This window comes from Macaca fascicularis, chromosome 9 (genome assembly GCF_037993035.2).
Source record: "Macaca fascicularis isolate 582-1 chromosome 9, T2T-MFA8v1.1".
In the NCBI taxonomy this organism is placed as follows: Eukaryota; Metazoa; Chordata; class Mammalia; order Primates; family Cercopithecidae; genus Macaca; species Macaca fascicularis.
In genome coordinates, this window is record NC_088383.1 from 108377726 (window position 1) to 108403520 (window position 25795).

The 25795-nt window shown below is 40.9% G+C and overlaps 1 protein-coding gene and 1 long non-coding RNA gene across 3 annotated transcripts in view; one reads left to right on the plus strand and one right to left on the minus strand.

Moving 5' to 3' along the window:
- Window positions 1-14565, minus strand: part of GOT1 (glutamic-oxaloacetic transaminase 1) — a 32088-nt gene extending 17523 nt beyond the window's left edge. For both annotated transcript variants that reach the window (XM_045361348.2, XM_015455846.3), the window contains exons 1-2: window positions 14389-14565; window positions 4617-4798 (exon numbers count right to left, since the gene is read on the minus strand). In XM_045361348.2, the coding sequence (XP_045217283.1) occupies window positions 4617-4798; window positions 14389-14506 (300 nt within the window). In that variant the 5' untranslated portion in view covers window positions 14507-14565. The remainder of the gene's footprint in view (window positions 1-4616; window positions 4799-14388) is intronic.
- A 312-nt stretch (window positions 14566-14877) lies between these two features.
- On the plus strand, window positions 14878-19508 carry LOC141407728 (uncharacterized). Its single transcript, XR_012418063.1, has 3 exons — window positions 14878-15376; window positions 17492-17567; window positions 19459-19508. It is a non-coding gene; the product is annotated as an uncharacterized lncRNA (long non-coding RNA).
- The last annotated feature ends 6287 nt before the right edge of the window (window positions 19509-25795 follow it).

Sequence of the window (25795 nt, forward strand, 5' to 3'; positions counted from 1 at the left end):
ATAATCCAGCATATAAACAGAACCAAAGACAAGAACCACATGATTATCTCAATAGATGCAGAAAAGGCTTTTGACAAAATTCAACAGCCCTTCATGCTAAAAACGCTCAATAAATTCGGTATTGATGGAACGTACCTCAAAATAATAACAGCTATTTATGACAAACCGACAGCCAATATCATACTGAATGGGCAAAAACTGGAAAAATTCCCTTTGAAAACTGGCACAAGACAGGGATGCCCTCTCTCACCACTCCTATTCAACACAGTGTTGGAAGTTCTGGCTAGGGCAATTAGGCAAGAGAAAGAAATCAAGGGTATTCAGTTAGGAAAAGAAGAAGTCAAACTGTCCCTGTTTGCAGATGACATGATTGTATATTTAGAAAACCCCATTGTCTCAGCCCAAAATCTCCTTAAGCTGATAAGCAACTTCAGCAAAGTCTCAGGATACAAAATTAATGTGCAAAAATCACAAGCATTCTTATACACCAGTAACAGACAAACAGAGAGCCAAATCAGGTATGAACTTCCATTCACAATTGCTTCAAAGAGAATAAAATACCTAGGAATCCAACTTACAAGGGATGTAAAGGACCTCTTCAAGGACAACTACAAACCACTGCTCAGTGAAATAAAAGAGGACACAAACAAATGGAAGAACATACCATGCTCATGGATAGGAAGAATCAATATCGTGAAAATGGCCATACTGCCCAAGGTAATTTATAGATTCAATGCCATCCCCATCAAGCTACCAATGAGTTTCTTCATAGAACTGGAAAAAACTGCTTTAAAGTTCATATGGAACCAAAAAAGAGCCCGCATCTCCAAGAAAATCCTAAGTCAAAAGAACAAAGCTGGAGGCATCACGCTACCTGACTTCAAACTATACTACAAGGCTACAGTAACCAAAACAGCATGGTACTGGTATCAAAACAGAGATATAGACCAATGGAACAGAACAGAGTCCTCAGAAATAATACCACACATCTACAGCCATCTGATCTTTGACAAACCTGAGAGAAACAAGAAATGGGGAAAGGATTCCCTATTTAATAAATGGTGCTGGGAAAATTGGCTGGCCATAAGTAGAAAGCTGAAACTGGATCCTTTCCTTACTCCTTATACGAAAATTAATTCAAGATGGATTAGAGACTTAAATGTTAGACCTAATACCATAAAAATCCTAGAGGAAAACCTAGGTAGTACCATTCAGGACATAGGCATGGGCAAAGACTTCATGTCTAAAACACCAAAAGCAACGGCAGCAAAAGCCAAAATTGACAAATGGGATCTCATTAAATTAAAGAGCTTCTGCACAGCAAAAGAAACTACCATCAGAGTGAACAGGCAACCTACAGAATGGGAGAAAATTTTTGCAATCTACTCATCTGACAAAGGGCTAATATCCAGAACCTACAAAGAACTCAAACAAATTTACAAGAAAAAAACAAACAACCCCATCAAAAAGTGGGCAAAGGATATCAACAGACATTTCTCAAAAGAAGACATTCATACAGCCAACAGACACATGAAAAAATGCTCATCATCACTGGCCATCAGAGAAATGCAAATCAAAACCACAATGAGATACCATCTCACACCAGTTAGAATGGCGATCATTCAAAAGTCAGGAAACAACAGGTGCTGGAGAGGATGTGGAGAAATAGGAACACTTTTACACTGTTGGTGGGATTGTAAACTAGTTCAACCATTATGGAAAACAGTATGGCGATTCCTCCAGGATCTAGAACTAGATGTACCATATGACCCAGCCATCCCATTACTGGGTATATACCCAAAGGATTATAAATTATGCTGCTATAAAGACACATGCACATGTATGTTTATTGCAGCACTATTCACAATAGCAAAGACTTGGAATCAACCCAAATGTCCATCAGTGACAGATTGGATTAAGAAAATGTGGCACATATACACCATGGAATACTATGCAGCCATCAAAAAGGATGAGTTTGAGTCCTTTGTAGGGACATGGATGCAGCTGGAAACCATCATTCTTAGCAAACTATCACAAGAACAGAAAACCAAACACCGCATGTTCTCACTCATAGGTGGGAACTGAACAATGAGATCACTTGGACTCAGGAAGGGGAACATCACACACAGGGGCCTATCATGGGGAGGGGGGAGGGGGGAGGGATTGCATTGGGAGTTATACCTGATGTAAATGATGAGTTGATGGGTGCAGCACACCAACACGGCACAAGTATACATATGTAACAAACCTGCACGTTATGCACCTGTACACTACAACTTAAAGTATAATAATAATAAATAAATTTTTAAAAAAATAAAAAATAATAATGAAAAAAAAAATGTGCTTAGAAGAGATAAACCCACTCCACATTAACTAATCCTTGACATCTATGATATATATGACACTTGAAATATCAAATTCTCAAGAAGTTATCACTCCCTAAAACTATATTAAATACTGGATGGCTTCAGTGAAACACAAGTTGCTCTAAATATCAGCAATTAACAGAAACAAGTTTTTGGTGAATCAATAACACAGCAATTTGGTCATTCTGCGAACTGATTTTTGGCAAATTGTCCTACAGCCTAAGAATGTACTTGTTATAAAGGAAAATCACAACATCAAAGGAAATAAGTACAGACTTCTCAAGGAGCCAGGCAACTGGACCTGGGTAAACAGGAGTATCCAGAACAAGGGAAATCCAGGAAGACTTGGTATGAAGCTAGACAGAGCAGGCCACTGCTAGACATGTCAGCATATGATTGCTGGATTCTAGAACCCTTGTCTGAGATAACAATTTGTCAATACTATGACTTCACTGTGAGGACTAGGAGAGCAACCAGGAGCTGCCTGTGGCCAGAGCCATACTGCATTCATCTGGGTGGCTCCAGCATCTCTCACGGCATCCGGCACATGGTACTACATAAGCATGTGCTGAACTAGACGAAGAAAGAAGACAGTGGTTGTTGGGAACAGGCCCCCCAAAATCTGGCCATAAACTGGCCCTAAAACTGGCCATAAACAAAATCTCTGCAGCACTGTGACATGTTCATGATAGCCATAACCCCCACGCTGGAAGGTTGTGGGTTTATCAGAATGAGGGCAAGGAACACCTGGCCCACCCAGGGTGGAAAACCGCTTAAAGGCGTTCTTAAACCACTAACAGCAGCAAGCGTGATCTGTGCCTTAAGGACATGCTCCTGCTGCAGTTAACTAGCCAAACCCATCCCTTTATTTCAGCCCATCCCTTTGTTTCCCATAAGGAATACTTTTAGTTAATCTATAATCTATAAAAACAATGCTTATCACTGGCTTGCTGTCAATAAATAAGTGGGTAAATCTCTGTTTGAGGCTCTCAGCTCTGAAGGCTGTGAGACCCCTGATTTCCCACTTCACACCCCTATATTTCTATGTGTATGTCTTTAATTCCTGTAGCGCCGCTGGTTTTGGGTCTCCCCGTCCGAGCTGGTCTCAGCAAGTGGTGAAAAGATGTGAGCCACAGCAAAAGCCCCAAGTCTCCTACAGGCAATCAAAGCGAGAGTGGGATGTCATGATGTGACAATGAGCTATGGCCCACGAGCCCTCCTTTCTACAATGCTCAGTAATCTCAAAGCTGAAACTACGCTGGGGATGAAAAATGAACATTTCTGTCTGGATCCTAAGATCTAAAAGTGGAAAAGTAGTACAAGGGAGTGAGGAGTCTAGAAAATAGGTCTCCACAAAATGGGTAAAGGATCTGGAAAGAAAAATCTAAGGGAAGAAATGATTACTGCTGGTTTTCTTGTTCATTCATTCTTTCATTTATGTCTCATCTTTAGTTTTGGCTCAAATGTCATTTCTATTTCTATCATAACCACCCTAGTTAAAACTGTATCCACTCCCAGAATTCCTAACATGCCTCCTCCTGCTCTATTTTCATAGCATTTATCATCTTTAGTATACTACATCATTTTCTTATTGATATAGTCAATAAGATTACATTTGTAGTCCATTCCTCTCCCCAAAACTGAAAGCAAAGGCAGAGGATTCTGTATATTTGAGTCCCTGCTGTGCTCTAGCATCTGAACAGTGCCTGGCTCTAGTAGTGGGCATCTGATGACTGAAGGAATGAATGAATCCAAACCTCTGTAATCTGAGGTACCTGGATAAGAGCCAAATGCTGAAAATCTGCAAGGTAAATAAGTAAGCAATGATCCCTGCTCTGGGGAAAGTTAGGGTCTTGTGGGAGATGAAGACTTATAAAATTGTCCACTATAGTAAGCACAGTTAAGTACTGTTATTCCCAAGCTGTGAACAAAGTCCTGTGATAACTCAGAGAGCTTAAACAACAAGCTCTGCCTAAAATACCTAAGGACTCAGTGTGGAAGTGATCCCTGATCAGCTCTTGAAGGACTTAGAGGTGGGGACTGCAGAGCTAGAGAAGTAAGGGAGGGCATTCCAAGTGGAGGGAAGGGCCAGGCAAAGGTTCTTAGTCATGGCAGGGCCCAGTAAGTCTAGAAAACAGCAAGGCTCTTAGAATGGCAGGACCTCTAGTGGAGTGAGGGGAAGTCACCAACTGTAAGAACAGGATGACTTTCAGTTTCTAAAGAGAAAATACATTCTCACCCAAAACTTACCCGCTTCTCCTTGAGAGCTGGGCTGTCATCCCCAAGGGCAAGACGAGAAGCACAGCTCCGGAACTCGGCCAGGCCCAGGATTGGCAGATACTCGTGGTTTAGGCTATTGTCATTAGCAATCTTCTGCTCCACTTTCTTCACTACTGGCAAAACCCAGGGATGGCAGTCATCGGTGCGATATGCTGGAGAATGGAAAAGGGTTATACACAGAGGAGGCTCAGGCTGTATCCAAGGTAAGAGTGTGTAACTGTGAACTGGGAGAATCCCACCACCTTCCAGTCAAAACAGAACAGTGAAGGAAATTGGAGAAAAGTTCGTTCACTTACTGAGTACCTAATTTGAGCCAAGCACTGGGGTAGGTGTTGGGCAAACATAAGGGCAGATGTGGTCCCCATCCTTGTGGAACTTACAGCTCTTAACTATGTGACCTCCAAAAAGTAGAATGCTGAAATGAAACTGGGACATCACAGAGCCTGGTCACATAAGACAGTACATAGAAAAGCACTCTGCAAAGTAAAAAGCAACTTGCAAATGTCATGTCAATATCGCTATTGCATTGAAGTCTCTAGGCCATTGGCCCAGCAGTCTTCCTTCTGCATCTCCCCAAGAGACTTCCAGAAAAAGCCTAGGTGCTACTTCCACATGAACTTGGCACCTTTAACACAAACATGGAGAAGGAGCAGAAGAAGGCCCACCACTCCTCCTGTCCTAGAAGAGCAGAAATAAGACAAATGATAAGCAAATGCCCTGAGGATTTCAACAACAGGTGACACAATCACCCAAGGACCCACTTAAACACATCTTTATCCTCTCTGTATTCTGACCTCAGCCAGTGTTTACCCTTCCAACTTCATCCCACTTCATCTGCCTCACCCTTTCATTGATCTAAATTGATCTGGTTCACAATATTTAATCTTGCTCTACAGTAAACCTCTAAGTATTTCCTCTTCCTCTGAAAGTATTTTTAAGTCACTCTGAGTTATCCATCACCAATTTCTTTCCCTACACTATTCTATGATTATGTTAGGATTAGAGCTTTACAGGGCAGTTGCTTTAGCCTTGCACCCACGTCAATAATCTCTCCAAGTAGGACTCCTGGCAGGGGTCGTTGGCCTCTCTGCTTGAATGTTTAGGTCCAGAATAAGCCTATACTTACGCAAGTAATTTTGAAATGGAAACAAAATTTTAGACTGATTCTGATTTTTATTTTCTTGATTTCTGCCCAACATTAATCCCTGACTTTAAAAAAAAAAAAAAAAAAATCACATTTTAGGGTTGTTGTTATTGTTTACTGAACAACACATTGATTGCAGAAAATTGGGAAAAGCCCAGAAGATAAAAAATAAACATAATTAACGTGTGATTGTGTTTTGAAACGTGAGAAGGAAATGAGATTTGGTAGGGGTCAGGAGTGGAATGATATGGTTTGGCCCTGTGTCCCCACCCAAATCTCATGTTCAATTGTAATCCCCAGTGTTGATGGACCATGGGGGCAGATTTCTCCCTTGCTTTTCTTGTGACAGCAAGTGAGTTCTCACTACATCAGGTTGTTTAAAAGTGTGTAGCACCTCCCACTTTGCTCTCTCTACTGCTCCGCCATGTGAAGGTGCTTGCTTGCCCTTCACCCCTCCTCCATGATTGTAAGTTTCCTGAGGCCTCCCAACCATGTTTCTTATATAGCCTGTGGAACCATGAGTCCATTAAACCTCTTTTCTTTATAAATTACCCAGTCTCAGGTAGTTCTTTATAGCAGTGTTGAGAACTAACATAACATATAATCCCAGTACTCAGAGACAAGGAGTATGAAAATTTTGGTGTACAACCTTCTAAGCTTTATTTTTGATGGCCATATTCTTTTATAAAATATGGATCATACTGTACATAGAATTTCAACATGCTTTTTTCCATTTAAATATATATTATGAATTTTTCTTCCTCATTAACTATTCTTCTAATAGGTGACATGTTTGCATGTCTCCATCCCATTCCTATCCTCTATCTACCTAGTTATCAAATCCCTCCCAAATAACAACTGTTAGTTTCTTAAATATCCTTCCAGCATTTCCCTATGCTTACACAAGCAAACACAGCTTCTTACATATGCCCTTTTAAACAAAAGGTAGCATACAGCGTACTATACACTGTTTTGTGTTCCTTGCTTCTTCACTTGAAGATTGTTTTACATTTGCACATAGTGTCCTTGTTCTTTTTACAATTCCTTAACTGATGAATGTACCATATTTTACTTTGTCAGTCTCTTGTTGGACATTTGAATTGTTTACAATCTTTGGCTATTAAAACAATACTTCAGTGAACAACCCTGTACATACGTCATCTCACACGTATGCAAATATATTTGTAAGATGCCGGGTGGAAAACAAAAGGGTGGGCTAAGAAGTATGTGTTTTTGTAGTTTTGACAAATATTTCCAAATTGTCCAAATTGATACAGGAATTGTATCAGTTTACATTCCCACCAGCACTGTTTAAGAGTGTTTGCTTCCACATAGCCTTATGCACTGAGTGAATTTTTGCCAATATAATATATCAAGTAGTTTTAATTTGCATTTCTCTTATTATGAATGCAGTTGGGTATTTTTCATACATATGAACCATTTACAACATCATTTTAGAGGCTAAATAATATTTCTTTTTATATATAACGTATTAACTGTGTTGCTTTAAATTATTTGCTATTATAAACATTGTGATAAATGCTCATATTTATGCATATTCCTGAGTGTTTTCTTAGGAAAAATATCTAAATGTTAATTTATTAGGTCACAGGATATACAGCAAATAAAAGACTTTATAAGATCGCTTTGAATGTCTTCTATCAGCTAACTCTACCCTCCAGGAATGTGTCATCTGCAAATCTGAGAAACATTTCAAGCTAGTAATAGAAATGTAGGCAGGGCTACGGACTGAGAGCCACTGACCAAATGCCTCTGGGTAGGTGAATCAAATAATACTCTCATATCACTCATAGTCTACCTTCCGTCTCTAGTGAATCTAACTCATAATATTTTTTTCTCTTTTTGAGACAGGGTCTCACTCTGTTGCCCAGGCGAGAGTGCAGTGGCACGAACACAGCTCACTGCAGCTTCAACCCCCTGGGCTCAAGCAATTCTCTTGCCTCAACATCCCATGTAGTTGAGACCAAAGTCATTCACCACCATGACCAGCTAATTTTTTTTTTTCAATTTTTCATAGAAACAGGGCCTCACTTTGTTGCCCAGGCTGGTCTCAAACTCCTGGGCTCAAGCAGTCCTCCCGCCTCGGACTTCCAAAGTGCTGAGATTACAGGCGTGAGCCACCATGCCTGGCCCAACTCACAATACTCTCATACCATTCATAGTATACCCCTTAGTCCACCAAACTTCTCAACAAGTTCAAAAAGCTTCCTTCGTCAGCTGGGATTTGGTCTGGTTTCTCCAAAGATGTACCAAAATAACTACTTCCAAGTAAGAGTTGTCCCTTAAGCACATCAACCTATCTATGATCACAATGCTACCATTGTTCAAAATATTCTTGAAACTTCTTTTGGAATTGTTTTTAGAGGCCACATCTCATTATTTTGAATATCCTCGATAGTGCCAAATCTTCGTCCTTTCAAAGTTAATTATTTTTGGGGAATAGCATTTGCATCATCTCCACTGAAGAGCGTGAGTGAATAAACTGGGTAAAACTCACGGAGAACAATTATTTTTAAAAATGATCTCTTGTGTGGGTCCTACATGCCTTGACAGCCAGTCTAAAAGGGGTTTCCAGAAATCTTGGAACAAGAAAAGCATATTTGAACTACCTACAAAGGATACTATTTAGATGCACAAAAATTTGGGGTGTTTATAAAAAACCAGTTCTGTTATGTTTTAGTTCTGTGTCTGGGTGTTATATCTATTCTATAACATTATTAGGCTATATGTTTATATTTATGATAATATGTCATTCTAAATAATGTGTTACAGATAAATAAAATATGAAAGAGAAAGAAAAGACTGGAATACTGCTGTTCTTACCACTACTGAATATTTTCTGAAACTCTAAAATTCCTACTACTTGGGTTGGAGATGGTTGGAGAGGCATTGCGTCTATACTGTGACTAAAAAAACTGGCCAGTTTTTCCCAGGCTAAGTTCTAGATTTGTTCCCAATGCCTCTCCTTACTGCCCTAGTGAAGCAGAACCAGATTCCTCTTGGGTGACTGGAGCAGTGAGGTCAGGCATTATCAGCAACCACTATTACTGCTCTCCCCAAGAATTTTTATTCCTATTTGTTGGATCCTTGAGTTTCTCATTCACTCTTTCATTCACCCATTCACATAACAAATACTAAGTCTCACTATGAGCTAGGCACTGGCTCGTAGAAGCTACAGAGATTGATACAATAAGATCCCGTCTGCCCTCCAAGAAACACAGAGCATAGATAGAGCCTTTAATTCTACTTTGAGGAGTCAAAGAAGATTTTGCAGAGGATGAAGAATGAAAGATGAATTAGAGTTTAAAAGGTAAACAAGGGAAGAAGGGCATGCCAGAGGGCACACCTGTGTAAGGCCCCAGAGGCCTGGGGAGCATGAGGTCTTTGAGGATCTACATTTTCACGACTCTGACATGGAATCCATTAAGGATTAGCTTATTATTAATTATTAGCTTATTACTATTAAGGAGTGGCTAAAAGGATCCTGGAGTCTCTTTTAAGGAACTTCAGTTTCAATGGGTAATCACTGAAAGCATTTAAGCAAGCGAGTGACATGAACAGTTGCACATTTTAACGGGATCATTTGAGTGACACCACAGAAAATAAACCGGAGAGAAGGACAGAGACAGTAGTTAAGAAGGGTGAGTTACTAGAAGTAGAAGCAGTAGAAAGCTACTGCAATATTCCAGAAGGGAAATAATGAGGCCTTGAATTCATGCAATGGCAGCAGGGATAAAGAAAAGGAGTGCCACTGGAAATAGATTTGAGGTAGAAAAGACAGAACCTATTGACCAAATAAACAGACAGGGGACTGGGGAAAGGACTGCTGTTAACTCCAAGGTCTCCCTCACGTCTGGATAATGAGTGAGTGGTGGTGGGGGGGTGGACCAAGCTCTAGAACACAAGGGGAAGATAAAAGAAAAGATCAAGGGGAAGGTAGAAATGATGAGTTGTGCTTCGAACATGCTGAATTTGAGGGAGCTGTAGGATGTGTCCACTATAGGCCTGACATTCAGAGATGAGGTCTGGGACATGGAGAAAGACATTGATGGAACCTGAGGGCAGAATAATAACACGGATTTACTACTTTGTACATACAAGGTACTGCGCTAAATACATTTCTTTACTCTCATTTAATTTGTATAGCAATCCACAAAATAGATACTGTGATGTCTATTTTAAGGATCTGGCCACTGTGGCCAGAAAAGTCAAATGATTTGCCCAGGATCACAGAGATAACAAGAGCTAGGCTGTCAGTTCATGGATCCATGTGCTTTTTTAAAAGCAAGAGATGTCTAGAGAAAGCCTGAAGCAAGCAGGCCCCTGGGACCATGTCAGGGGCCTTTTTATCAGCATGCTCCCCAGCTCCATGCCCCACTGGTCTTCTTCTTGGGTACAAGCCCTTTTAGGGGACTCACAAAATCTATAGGTGGGCCCATGTGGGCCCAGCAGTCTTGCTTTGCAAGAAGGAAAGGAAGAAAGAAGACGGAGATGTAAATGGTCAAACCATCACCCTCATCTTCCTAAGATCTCCACTTCCCTCATCCATCCCCACTCAAAAGCCCAACTAGGATACTAGGGAGAAGGCCAGGGGTACTCAGAAACACCTGATAAAGTATATATTTCCAACTATTTTATTTGAAGATGCTAGGAAACCATGTTGAAAACAAGAAATATTAAAGCTAGCAGAGTATATCTGCGCCAAAAGAAAGCTAGGCTCACATGAAAAAATGGACTGGAGTCTTTGAAGAAACTTCTTGCTACAGGTTGCACCAGGTTGGATCCATCTCCCATGTCCTTAAAGCCACTTCAGTCTGAAGCTTTGAGAAGCACTAAAATGATCAACTTAGAAAGCATTGTGCCTAGCAGTGGAAAATGTGATACTCTCCTCTGTTTACCTATAAGGAAATTATTTAAATCATCACAGCAAGAACAACAACTCTGGGGAAACTAGCTCCAAGTAGAAACTGACTTGAGATTACAGTTGTAGTTTATTCTAAACGTATCCAAAATCACTGGTATATTAACTAGATAACCTCCATTTGGTTTTATCTTAACTTGGGGGAAAAAAAGTATCTTCCTTAAGGTCAGTGATTAATTACATTTTCTTCACAAGGGGTATACTTGGGGATGTGTATAAATAAGGCTAGGACATATAAAAGCTGGAAGGAGCCCTTTTATTCTACTCTAATTAGATCCTTATCCAAACACCTGCTATCCACAAAAAGACGGGTCACATTGACAATCAAAAATAACATTTATATATAACACTTTTCGTTTACATATCACATTTCACACATAATTATTCATTTAATCCTCAGACAACTGATGAGGCCAGTAAAATTACTATCCTACACTATAGTAATAGAATGTGCTAGTGAATTGTGGAGTAGACTTTTAGAACAGTAGAATCTAAAGAGTAGAATTTGAGAGAAGGTCATTCAGTCTTGGCTCCTCATTTAACAGACTGAGCCCCAGGAATGTTAAATAACCTTTCCAAGGTCACATTGCTGGACCACGGTGCTGGGCGTGTACCTAGGTCTCCTGGCTCTTCCCACTACAGTGTACTGGCTACCACCTGGAGGTACCTGAAATAGAGGTGCAGGCAGAGACTCTGAGGTCTGAGAGACCTGGCCTGGATTCCCAGCTCTACCACCCAGTGGTCAAATGACCTGGGGCAAATTGCTTCACCTCCAGTCTTCGGCTTCCTTGCCTCTAAACAGTAATAGTAATAAACCACCCTCCAGAGTTGTGAGCATTAAACGAGATTACATGCATAAATCATTTGCTCATGGTAAGGAACTGGAGTTCCTGGAAAACATGACAAAGGCACTACCACAGCTGGGGTGGCTGTCTGAGCCAATGACTCCAATCCTGAGTCCATTGCTTCTGGCCTGTGCTGTCGGGGTGCTTTTTCTCTGCATGAGCAGTTTATTTCCAAACTAATGTCATAAATTAGTTCATTTTGCAGTTCTTGAACTGAAAATTTTTATTCAATATCTTTTATGAGAATCACTCAAAGAAATGCCAGAACAATAACAATAATAGCTAATACTTACATAAACCCCACTTATGTGCCAGATACAGCTCTAAACACTTTAAATGTACTTAATCCTCACAGAAACCCTGTAAGATAGTTCAAAGGTAAACTGAATTAATAAAATAAATCTGACGTGATTTTTTCTTTTTTTTTCCTTTCTCGAGATGGAGTCTCACTCTGTCACCCAGGCTGGAGTGCAATTGGTGTGATCTTGGCTCACTGCAACCACCACCTCCCAGGTTCAAGAGATTCTCCTGCTTCAGCCTCCCGAGTAGCTGTGACTACCAGTGTGCACCACCACGTCCGGCTAATTTTTGTATTTTTAGTACAGACGGGGTTTCACCATGTTAGCCAGGCTGGTCTCGAACTCCTGACCTCAGGTGATCCACTTGCCTTGGCCTCCCAAAGTGCTGGGAATACAGGCGTGAGCCACTGCGCCTGGCCAAATCTGACGTTTTAAAAAGATGTATTTACACTGACAGTAATACTAGTTCTTTGTATATATCTGGCTGCAAAGAAACACTTGGAGATTTTGGATGGGATTTAAATTAAGAGACCAAATGGTGTCCACTCAAATTCAATTTGAGGCAATCTTTCAACATTTCTCCCACTCTGTTGCCTGCTAAAAACATCATTTTCCCTCAATGGACTAAACTATGTAGTACTGACTTATTTTAAAAGGTTTATGATGAAAAATTTCAAACCTATACAAAAGCTGAGAGAATAATATAACGTATGCCCATGTACCCACCACCCAGCTTCAACAAATTACCAGCTTCAACAAACCATCACTTTTCAATGGATTTTTCCTTACCCCTCCCCATACTCCTTAGGGAAGACTTTTTTTTTTTTTTTTTTTTTTTTGAGATGGAGTCTCACTCTGTCGGCCAGGTGCAATCTCAGCTCACTGCAACCTCCGTCTCCCGGATTTAAGCAAGTCTCCTGCCTCAGCCTCCCGAGTACCTGGGACTACAGGCGCCCACCACTACGTCCAGCTAATTTTTGTATTTTTAGTACAGACAGGGTTTCACCATGTTAGCCAGGATCGTCTCATCTCCTGACCTCGTGATCCGCCCGTCTCGGTCTCCCAAAGTGCTGGGATTACAGGCCTGAGCCACTGTGCCCGGCCGACTTTTTTTTCTTTTTTTAACAAATGCTATGCACAGACAAAACATCATCTATGAGAAACCTGATTCTGAGCGTCCTTCATATCACACTCTGCTACAAAATGATTCCACCTTCTCTTTCCACAATTTCTAGTCCTTTTATTCTAAGTCTATTCCCTAGCATAAGGCTTTATCCTACCCATTTTCATCCCTCTGGCTTTGCATGTGGCAAAATCCAAACGGAGAAAGTAAGTGTCTGTGGGGCTTCAAACATCCAAATGACAGTGAGAAGAATAACAAATTCATCAGAGAGGGTGAGGGGTAAAAAATGTGAGAGGCACTCCAATACAAATCTTCTTCTTGGCAGATGGGGAAACTGAGACCCATGCTCTTAGCTGTCCAAGGTACAGATGAGAATCACTTGAATCAAGAAATGAAGGCCGGGCGCGGTGGCTCAAGCCTGTAATCCCAGCACTTTGGGAGGCCGAGACGGGCGGATCACGAGGTCAGGAGATCGAGACCATCCTGGCTAACACAATGAAACCCCGTCTCTACTAAAAATACAAAAAAATTAGCCGGGCGTGGTGGCGGCGCCTGTAGTCCCAGCTACTCGGGAGGCTGAGGCAGGAGAATGGCGGGAACCCGGGAGGCGGAGCTTGCAGTGAGCCGAGATCGCGCCACTGCACTCCAGCCTGGGCGACAGAGCGAGACTCGGCCTCAAAAAAAAAAAAAAAAAAAAAAAAAAAAGAAATGAAGACAGGATGTGTGGAAAGTAAGCTTCTACTATCCATACTTCACTCCTTTCCACCATCTCTACCCATTCCTACCACATCTGTGAGGGCCAGAACCATTTCCCCAGACCCTCTGGGGGCAGCATTAAACTGTCTCAAAGCATGTGTAACATCAGCAGATTTTTAAATCCTTAAGGGCAAAAATCAAACCTCAGTCTCCCCCACAAAGCTTAATAAGGTAGTTGATTGACACTCAGTGGTCACTCAAATATTTACCGACCCAGAACAGAGCTTCCTAGCGTTAAAAGTTCTCCTTTACCCATTTCCCAGCAACCAGAACCCTAAGCCTATCAGGCTTCCTATTTTTCTCCCTCTCTCTACAAGCTCCGGCAGCCCCATTTCTTATGAGGCTGTAGTATAAAGAACGCAAAATGGGTAATCAGAAAGACTGAGTTTGTGTCTTGGCTGCTACATCTAGTTTGTGCGGCCTCGGACACATCACCCCTTTCCAGGGACTCCACACCCGGATCTGTAAAATGGGCAGGTTTTAGGAAGCCTTCGTGGATCCAGCCTCCTCTCCGGCGCCGCCCTCTTCAAGCAGCGCCACACTGGGCCTCAGCTTCTCCCACAATGTCCACGACCTGGGGTGGGTCCGCTCCACTCCCCGAGCTGCTCGCACTCCAGAGCACTGCATCCTTACCTCCCACTCCCAGGTTGACCTTGCGGGGGTCCGGATCCTCCCGGAAGTCGGCAGTGAGCTTGAAGACCAGGACAGGCTGGGCCTGCGGAACCTCGGAAAAGACTGACGGAGGCGCCATATCGAGAGAGCAGGAATCGAACGCTTTCACCCTGCGCCCGGAGCTGGCCTGTCAGGTCTGGCCGCTGCGACTGGAGGAGACTCTCACCTTCACCTAGCCGACGGGGGCGGGCCCGCGGCCTCCAATGGTCGAGCCGCGTCCAGAGCTTGGTAACGCGATTAACCAATCGGCAGCTTGTGACGACGAAGAGCCAGGCGGGAAGGAACGCTATTAGCCAATCCAAGAAAACAATCTTATCGGCGGCCGAGAATGATGTAACCAATGCAATTTACTCCGGCTTAGGCGTGGGCGGAGACTACGGTTGATTGGTAGAGCGTGCTCCTATCGCAGAGGCTGTTATTCCTTCGGTCTCCCCGCGGAGGGGAGGAGCCGAGCGCGCGGCGGGTGTCCAGGAGAGGACGCCTGTTCGACCTTCGAGGACCTGGAGGATACGGGGAGGTGGCCGGAGGGAGTTCCCGAGGACAGGTCTTCCTGTTCCCGCCGAGCAGGTGTTGGCGCTGCCAGGCCCGGCCTGGCGGGCACGGGCTAGCAGCCAAATACGCAGCGTCTGTGCTCGGGACGCGAGTGTTCGGCCAGGACGTACAGCTCCCGAGCCCGCGCGGGCGACCTTGACCACTTTGGTCGGCTGTTTCCCTCTGAGGGAAGTGTAGCTGTGCTGCCAGCCTTGGTCTCTGGCAGGGAAAGTCCTTCCAACAGGGAGGGGTGCCCACGAATTCCTTTTTGCCGCTCTTCTATTAATAGTTTGAGATTTTCCTCCCCGGTTCCTTGCAGAGGGCCTGGTGCTCAAGGACCTCGGGATCTGGGCGCGGCGTCCCTTCCTAGCTTCCTCCCGCGCGCACCGGACCTGATCTTGCTGTCGTCAGCTGGCTGGTACCCAAAGTGCCTCTTCGTCAGGCTGTTCCTTCCCCGTTCGAGTCCTTCCTCCCCAGGAGCCCTGTCCATCTGTTGACTTTCAAGACCCAGAGCGAATGCCACTTCATCCATGAAGCCTTCCCTTAACCCTTATTCTGGCCAAAATGTCTCTTTCCTGTGCTTCTGTACTTTTAAAAATTTTAGAAAATGCCTTTGTGGTTAAGAACCTATCCCCGGGACCGGACTATCTAGGTTTAGATTCTGGCTACCGCTTACGAACTTGGCAGGTTTAGTCACGTTATTTTAACCTTTCTGTGGAAGTTCCTGCTCTGTGGAAATAATAGTATTTTCCTCAGAGTTGGTGTGGGGATTTTGTGAGTTATTACATATACGAAGTGGTTAGTTGCATATAAGAACCACTCTCTAAATGTCAGCTATTGTTACCATTGCATATCTGCCACATCCTTCGTAGATAGTAAACTTTTTTTTTTTTTTTTTAACTTTTAGGTTCAGAGGTACATGCACATGTTTGTTTTATAGGTAAATTGCTTGACAGGTGGGTTTGGTGTACAAATTATTTTGTCACCCAGATAGTAAGCATAGTACTTGACAGGTACTTTTTCTGATCCTCTCCCTCCTCCCACCCTCTACCCTCAAGTAGGTCCCGGTGTCTTGTTCTCTTCTTTGTGTCCATGTGTTCTCAATGTTTAGCTCCCACTTATAAGTCAGAACATGTAGTATTTGGTTTTCTCTTCCGCATTAGTTCACTTAGGATAAAGGTCTCCAGCTCCATCCATGTTGCTGCAAAGGACATGATCTCTTTCTTTTTTATGGCTGCATAGTATTCCATGGTGTATATGTATCGTATTTTCTTCATCCTGTCTGATGGGCATGTAGGTGATGGGCATTTCGGTTGATTCCATGTCTTTACGATTGTGAATAGAGCTGCAGTGAACATACATGTACGTGTGTCTTTATGGTCGAACGATTTGTATTCTTTTGGGTATAGACCCAATACTGGGATTGCTGGGTCGAGTGGTAATTCTGTTTTAAGTTCTTTGAGAAATCGCCACACTGCTTTCCACAGTGACTAAGCTAATTTATATTCCCACCAGCATTGTATAAGCATTCCCTTTTCTCCACAACTTCACCAGTATCTGTTATTTCTTGACTTTTATTCATAGCCATTCTGACTGGTGTGAGATGATATCTCATTGTAGTTTTGATTTGAATTTCTCTAGTGATTAGTGATGTTGAGTATTTTATATGCTTCTTGGCCATGTAGCTTCTTTTGGCTAGGGACCTGTAAGTCTCCCTAAGTTTCTTGCACTTACTAAGCCTTCAACAAATGGTAGAAGAGTCAATTCTCTTGGTGTTTCAGAAGAAAACAATATCACAGCCCCTCTCCAATGGATAGTACTATAAATCTTAAAATGAATTTTCATTCAGAGTAATAAACACAAGCCAAAGTTTTGTAGATATGTAACATCTGTCAACTTTTTGTGTTATCTACTTGTTTTCCGAAACACTGCTTCTGGTTTTAAAGGTAACTTCCCACAGTGTTTCACTAATAACATTTTAAGCATTACAAGTTCAACACTGAAGGTCAAATGACAATGAACTTTCAGTGCTTCCAAAAGCAGGGGCAGAGGGCAACTGCTGAGGGGGACATTGTATAGCCTAACCTTCTCAGAATTTGATTTAAAAGTATGATCTTCACAGCGTTGGCCAGCAATATCATGGTCACTCCCTACGTCATTCCCTGGGAGAAAAACAGCCCTAGGTTACCTAAACACTGTTGGCTAAGACCAAATATTTATTAACATCCTAAGCAGCCCCATAATCAAGCCAACGCTGATAGGGACAAAGAAGGTGCCATGTGCAGTTTTTCTCCATGTCCCCGCAATATCTGATCTGAATTTTAAAAAGGGCAATTACTGGGGGAGAAGGAAGCCTATATATTATGTAGGATCCAAGTCTCAAACTGCTTTCCTAGGGAGTGTGAGGTTCTTGGAGATTAAGTGCAGTACCTTTCTGTCTTGAGTCCTGTAGGCTGCCCTTCTAATTTAATGCCAGTCTTGAAATAAACAGAATGCTTTCCAAGTCATCGCTAATTTTAACACTTTGGCTTAGAATTGATTCAACACTGCCTCCTTGCTGAATGGATAATTCAAGCAAAAGACTCAAGAGCTGGATGCTACCCAGACAGGTAGGCAGCCAGATGAAGTGAGTGCCCAGGGAAAGGGCAGTAAGGGTCAGAAGAGAAAGAGGCTGGTGTTGTCACTGCCTCCTGCCTTCCTTATGACTGTCTGTTCAGGAGTCGTCCTAGCATCTCCCTTCTGCCGTGCTCCCTTTCCTGAAACCTTTTCTTCAAAAGAAGTGGAAAAGAGGAACAGGGAACCCGTATAGCAACAGCATCACCTGGAATGAATTCCGTTAGAACATACTGTCTTGGAAATCTAAAGCCTGCAGGGCTGGACAGGCAAGAAGAGCAGTGAGCACTGCATGAACCTATAAGCAAATCAGCATGTGGATGGTTTTTTGTTTTTTGGGTTTTTTTGAGACAGTCTTACTCTGTTGCCTAGGCTGGAGTGCAGTGGCACGATCTTGGCTCACTGCAACCTCCGCCTGCTGGGCCAAGGTGATTGTCCCACCTCAACCTCTCAAGTAGCTGGGACCACAGGTGTGCACCAACATGCGCAGTGAATTTTTGTAGAGATGGGGTTTCGTTATGTTGGCCAAGCTGGTCTTGAACTCCTAGGCTAAGCAGTCGGCCTCCCAAAGTGTTGGGATTACAGGCATGAGCCACTGCACCAGGCCACACATGCTTATCTTACTCAGTCTTGCCCCTGAATACCCAGAAGGCCTAAACTTAGGAAAAAGTCAGGGGAGGGATGAGTTTATCATTCTTTGCACTCATGCACAAAGTGCTTTGGAGTCGTTATATTTGGGTGAGTGCTTGCACTATGAGTAGGATATTATTTAGAAGCTGAGTTGTGTGCTGAGCAAATACTTCTTTAAAAATCAAAGCTGTATGAAGAGATCTGTTCTAGAGTCACAGTGTGGCTAAATAGTGTGCTATAAGATAAGCATAGGGCTCCTGAGGTGGTGCTGTTCTCCCACTGTAATGAGTTTACTGTTCTTGCTAAGGAAAGTGATCCTTTATCAACCTCTCCTCTCAAATGAACTGGCTTGTTTCCTGAGTGTGCCTTCATGGAACCATGTCTCCTCTTCCCTCAGTTCTCTCCTTCCCTCCCTTATGTATGACTCCTCCCATAATGCACACACATGGATTGAACCAAGTGAGGATATTTATCTGCTTCCTACCTCATAGAAGGGCATAGAGTGGACAGGGTCTAAGGTTAGTTCCTGAACTGAGTACCCACACATGCAGAACTTTATTTAAAGCTGCTGAAACTTTTGTATAACAGATAGATCAATAGGACTGAAAACTGATGGTTTTACCTGCTTGTTGAACGTGATTAAGTTCCATGGCACCATTTTAAAATTGTGCTGTATAGTTTTTGTATGTTGCTTAAGAAGCAGTTTAGCCTAATGGTTAAAAGCATGGTCTCTGGAACTAGATTTCCTCTGTATGCCTCAGTTTCCTCATCTGGGAATAATAATAGTTCTACCTCATGGGGTTGTTATGAGGATTAAATAATTTAATTAAATGATTTCATACAACTCTGAATTGTACTTGACACTTAGTACTCAAATATTAACTGGGCCCATCATTATCATTACAGATGTTGTTTACAAGCACTTGCCTTTGAGATTTGTTTAGCTTTTTTATTAAATTATGAGCAGCATAGTAGAACAATACATAGGCTTGGGCCTGGAATCAGATTCTAGCTTTGCCTGTTACTAGTTTTGAAACTTTGAGTAAATTACTTGATGTGTCTGAGTTTTAATATTCTTATATGTAAATTATTTTTTAAAAGGATTTTGCTTAGTGTTGATATACACACATTTAACACAGTTATGGAAATTATTATTTTTACTATTGTCATAGATAAGAAATTAGCCCCTGGGTTGCTGGAGGGTGGTAATGGTTAGGCAAACTCTCTTTGAAGTCTGCTTGATCTGGCCTCTTGCAGGCATGTACTCCGAAATATTTTTCAAATGGAAAAGAAGGCAGAGAACACAATTTTCAAAATATCTAGAGGCCTCCGAGAAGTCTTTGTAGAGATCTATAAAATCTCAAGGCAATTTAAAGGCAATAAGACAACTTTATTAATAATTAAAATGTAAATGTTAATGATAGCCCTTTGTATACCTATATTATCTTTTTCTGAATAATAGAAAATGTTTTAGAAACACTATTCTCTCCACATCCTGGGGCCGCAGCCTTCTCCAAAGAAACACAAAGAAGGAAATGAATTGCCTTAGCAAAAAAACAAAGACACTCCAAATAACAGAAGAATGGGAAAGCTACAGACCTTGAAGTCAGAAGAAAATTTCCTCTCCTTGCCCTGTTTCTCCTTAAATGGATCACCAGTACAGTCTCTTACTTCTAGAGCCATGTTAAGCCTTTTTCCCCCAAGTTGTAATGTCCTTTTGGTTGCATCATGTCCTAAGATGCAAGATGGTACAAGATGAAGGTATATGAAGAGATAATGAAGAAAACAAATTCAATGTATTTGCCAAGAACACAGTCTTTTAAATAACTCTTAAAGGGTTCGTTTAGAACAATGTAATAGATTGTGGTAATCTAGTACACAAAGCTAGTAGGAATCTCATGTATTAATATTTCAACATTCAGCAGTAGAGGGCAGCACTGTCCTTTTGCAAAATGTTGCACACTCTTGAGAAGGAAAATAAAGGCAAAGCTCCTGACCCCTCTATCTGTGTTTACTTTTACCATAAAAAGAAAGAAAGAAAAAAAAGAATTGGAGTATTTTTATTATGGTTTAGGTGATGATGTATAAAGAATATCAGAGCCTGGATTGCCTGGAAGTGGTACACCAGGTAATGCGAAAAACACGGAAGGTTTGAGGTCCCCCACTCAGGATATGGGTTCTGTCTAGCAAAGATAAACAGTAGCTTGACCCTGGGTAATCAGATAGGGTTATCGTATGAACAGACTTAATGCTCCTGCACTTTCTGGATAGAAGTCAATCTACTGAAATAGCAGGATGTGGTTTTAAAAAATGTGTGTAACTCGTATAGTCTTAGCCCTTTCTGCTGTGTTAGTGTTGCTCTCTGTTATACATGGGTCAGGTCAGAACTATCTCAAATACAGTATGTGTATTATGACTTTAAGAAATGGTGTCAGACATGATGGGTAAGGAATGTCTTTCATGGGACTGCAGTTGGCTAAATGGCTGTGTATAAATAGTGAAATTGAAGCCTTGTATGCTCGTCCTCATTCTATCACAGTATGATTTGAGTTTCCCTAACCAGTAAATAGCAAAAAAAAAAAAAAAGATCTGTTATTTTGTACTAAAAGTTACTTGATGCTCTTTAGCAGGATGACAGAATAATTCTAATTTTAGCAAATATAAAACCATGGTAATTCTAGCACATTTGGATTCTGTTTAACCCTGAAAACACTTTTGGCAGCAAATCTTCAATGCCAATTTAGATAAATCCCACTAGGAATAAGCACTGAAAGACATTGAGTCTAGTTCCCAGCTCTACCATGTGAAGTTGGGCAAATTACAACCTCTGAGCTTTTATTTCGCCTGTTAAATGGAGATAATACCTCCTAGATTTATTAAAAGGGTCAATTTAGAAAATATATATTAAAATGGTTTGAAAGCCACTTAAGTACCTAACAAATATTTCTATCCCTGTAGCTGAAAAAGATTCCTGCCTAGAAGACTTTATGACTCTTCTCATTTGGTATCATTCTATTGCCTGAGATTGTTAATTAACTTTTATGCATACTTAATATTTTCTCCCAACTTGGTTGCTAGTTCCTTGAGAACTGAAACCATCAATTGCACTTCTTGGTATCCTCCACAACAAGGTATGTAGGTACTCAAATATTTGTTGGTTGATTAAAAACATAAACCGCAAGACATAATTAACTCTTTTTAAAATTGTGGTTAAAAACATGTATTTACCATCTTAACCATTTTTAAGTATACTGTATATTAGTGTTTACTATATGCACATTGTTGTGCAACACATCTCTAGGACTTTTTCGTCCAGATTTCTTTTTTTTTTTTCTTTTTTTTTTTTTTTTGAGACAGTCTTGCTCTGTTGCCCAAGCTGGAGTGTAGTGGCACCATCTTGGCTCACTGCAACTGCTGCCTCCCAGGTTCAAATCGTTCTCCTGCCTCAGCCTCCTGAGTAGCTGGGATTACATGTGCCTGCCACCATGCCTGGCAGATTTTTGCATTTTTAGTAGAAATGGGGTTTTACCATGTTGGCCAGGGCTGGCCTGGAACTCCAGACCTCAAGTGATCCACCCACCTCAGCATCCCAAAGTGCTGGGATTACAGGCTTGAGCAACTATACCTGGCCTAGCCATTTTCTATAAACCTGAAAATAGATGCCAGAAAAGAAGGTGCCGCTATAAAATGCTTTCATGAGTGATTTATGTCTAACATACAATTAAACATTTATGAGCAGGAAATTATCAGGTTAAAATATAAACTCGCTTGCCAATTATTTGATTTTCAGGATATCTGCCTTTTGTTAATTACTGAAAATAAAGTATTATTTCTAATCACTATTGGTATCACAATAGCATTTTTATTTGGCCAGTATGTGTGAGGCCTGGAGTATGGAGGAAAACTGTCCCAGAAAAGGACCTTGCATTGGCTGTAGAGAGTTCTGGAATGCTCAGGATGGCAAGATTGTATTTAACTCTTAAAAACAATGCACCTTTTCAAGCACAGATTTTCATCTGATGTCGTGACTATCAATTATGTCAAATTTGTTTGATATATTAAAAAATTGGTTTTCTCCTTTGCACAAAATAAATTCTAGATGGATAGATTTAAATATTTTAAACAATATTGGGAAAATAATATTTTAGAAACATAGTATTAGGGTAGAATAGACTTTCTTAATCATAGCACAATCTCAGAAGCTATAAAGAAAATAATTGACTTTGCATGGCTATAGACACCATAAATATGTGATAACATGGAAGAATATTTGCAACATGCTTATTAGTCACATCTATTATATACTCAGAGCTTCACTGTATTGGTGGAAAATGAGGATATAAAGAAATTCAGAAAAGAAGAAATACAAATAACCAATAAACATACCCAAAATCATCCTCATTATTAAATTGAAGCCACTCTATCAATGTTTACCCATTAGACTGACAAACATTTTAAATGTTGAAAAAATAGTGTTGAGGGGAAAGAGCACTGACATGCACTACTGGGGAGACTGTCAATCAATAAAGCCTTTTCTTAGAGTGCATTTTGGTAATAACAGTCAAAATTAAAATGCACATAATACCATTTGACCAAGCAATTTCTCCTCTAGGAGTCTATCCTAAATAAATTTATACAAGTTTTCAAAGATAGGTATGTAGGCATACAGTTATGCATTGTAGCTTTGCTTTAATAGAAAAAGAGTAAACACATGTATTATTTTTGGAACCTAAAAAAAAATCAAGTTTTTACTGAAAGAAAAAATGACAGGTTTGAAGCAGGACAGTGGCCATGGAAGTTGGAATCCACTAAGGCATGTGTAACAACTCACCTGCTGAGTCAACAAAAATAAATAAAAATTTTTAAAAAACAGGCTTGAGAGACACTTCACAGGAATAGAAAACTAAGACTGTTTCTATCAATGATAATGAAGTAGAACAGACAGGAAAAAATAATTCTCCAAAGCAAAGTATGTATGTGTGTAGTAACTTAAAACTTCAGATATTATGAGAAACTATTTTTAAATAAAGAACAATGTGGTGTGCTATAGTTTAGAGTTGATCTGGAAACCCGGGGAGCTATTGACGCTCCTTAGTTAATAAAATAATAATTTTTAAAAATATGAATCCCCATTATCCATAGCAAACTAACACAGGAACAGAAAACCTAACGCAGGAATGGAAAACCAAATGCTGCATGTTCTCATAAGTGGGGGCTGAATGATGAAGAACACATGGATACATGGAGGGAACAACACACACTGGGGCCTGTCGGGTGGGAGTAGGAGGAGGGAGGGCATCAGGAAGATAGCTAATGGATGCTTGGCTGAATACCTAGGTGACGGGATGATCTATGCAGCAAACCACCACGGTACACATTTACCTGTGTAACAAACCTGCACATCCTGCACATGTACTCCTGAACTTAAGAGTTGAAGAAAAAAAAATGACTACCACAATTCTGTATCCAAAGTCCTAGAATAGCTCCTGACATCAAACAGATGATAAATATTGGCTGAAGGAATGAATGAGGATATTTGCACCCGAGTTTTTATAAGAATAGATGTAAAATTGCCTAATGACTATTACTTGGTCTGCAACAAGTGTTTAATAGATACTAGTTCACTACTTGCCTAACACATCACAAAGTTTTATTTATTTAAAAGAATTTATATAGTGCTTGTTATATGCTGGGTACTGTTCTAAGTTCTTTACAAACACTAACTCATTCAAGTTGTATCAAGTGAAGTAGGTGGTCTATTCCATTTAACAGATGAGGCAATTGAGGCAAAGAACAATTAAGTAATTTGCCCACGATGGCACAGCTAGACAATGGTGGGGATATGAACACAGTCTGCCTCCAGGGTCACTTCTCCATGGTGCCATATTGCATCCCACATGGTTAAAAACTTACTAAATGTAAGAATGAATAAAATGTTACTGTTTTTGAAATTACATTATGCTTTTGCCCCAGAGAGCTCAGAATATTTTATACCAAACCATGCCTAAAAATCATTCCCACAACTTCCCTTTGAGGTAGAGCATATTTCTAAAATATTGTTTTAGTATATTACTGGTTTACTAGTTGTGTTTAAAAAGAACATGGGAGGTCATTGTTCCTATGATAAAGTCACAGTATTTGTTTTTTGACATCATATTCATTTCCATGACAACAGTTCCAAGTTCCAAACACAGAAACATCTTGCTCTGGAAATGGAAGAGGCATGGGGCCTACAGAGAATTACATAACAATGTCAAAATTGTTTAAAGGGGTAAGGTTGTGTGTGTGTCTTTTAATCTTTTGCGTAACTAAAGAAATGAGTCTCCAACTTTTTCAATCAATAATCTTTTTTTTGTATCTAAGCTTTGTAGGCTTTTCCTTTTTTAAGATGGAGTCTCTGTTGCCAGGCTGGAGTGCAGTGGCGTGATCATAGCTTATCACAGCCTCAAATTCCTGGGCAAAAGCAGACCTTCTACCTCAGCCTCCCAAGTAGCTGGGATTATAAGCACAACCCACCTGTTGGCTAGTTTTCGTTTTTTGGTGTTTTTTTTGTTTGTTTGTATTTTGTTTTTTTGTTTGAGTTGGAGTTTTGCTCTTGTTGCCCAGGCTAGAGTGCAATGGTGTGATCTCGGCTCCCGGCAGTCTCCGCCTCCTGCATTCAAGTGATTCTCCTGCCTCAGCCTTCCAAGTAGCTGGGATTACAGGCAAGTGCCACCATGCCCGGCTAATTTTACATTTTTAGTAGAGACGGGGTTTCTCCATGTTGGTCAGGCTGGTCTCGAACTCCCAACCTCAGGTGGTCCACCCACAGCCTCTCAAACTGCTGGGATTACAGGCATGAGCCACCGCACCCAGCCAGTTTTCATTTTAACCGTTTAACTCCATTCCATAACAATACCAGTGTTTCTTTTTTTCATGATTCATTCATTCATTTATTCATTCATTCCATAAATATTTATTGACCATCTACTATGCTCCAGCATTGCACTAGGTGCTAAGAATAACATAGTGAACGAAAAGACAAAATCCCTTTCTTCACGGATTGTAATCTAATGGGGAAACAGTAAGAGTATTGCACAAGTAAAATACTAAGATTACTAAACTGTAACCATATATGAGTGCCACAGATTTTAGTAATCTGAGATTACTAAGGGAATTAATTTAGTTGAGGCCAGTTCTTTCCCCCTCAGAATCTTCCACCCAGCACGGATAGTATTCCACTTCTAATTCCTACCCCAGCTATACCTCTTAGACCTTACAGTTTGCACATATGACAAAGTTCTGGAGTCCATGTTGGCAGCCAATGTTTTCAAGAGAAAATGGCCCATTAAAAATAATATTTTTAATTTATTGTCTTGTCACTTTATTGCTTCTAGCTTTTTTCCCAAAAGACAAAAATATCACTTTAAAAATCTAATTTGCATTCATAAGATATAAGTACTTTTCTCTTTGTGTTTCTGTTGGGAAATGTGAAGAATGAGACATTTCCTGTAAGAATAACATAGATCTTTATCAAGTTAAAGAAAGACACAAATATCAAGAGAAGGTAGAACCAGAAACATCTATTTGTGTTTGTTATTCTTATTCTACATAG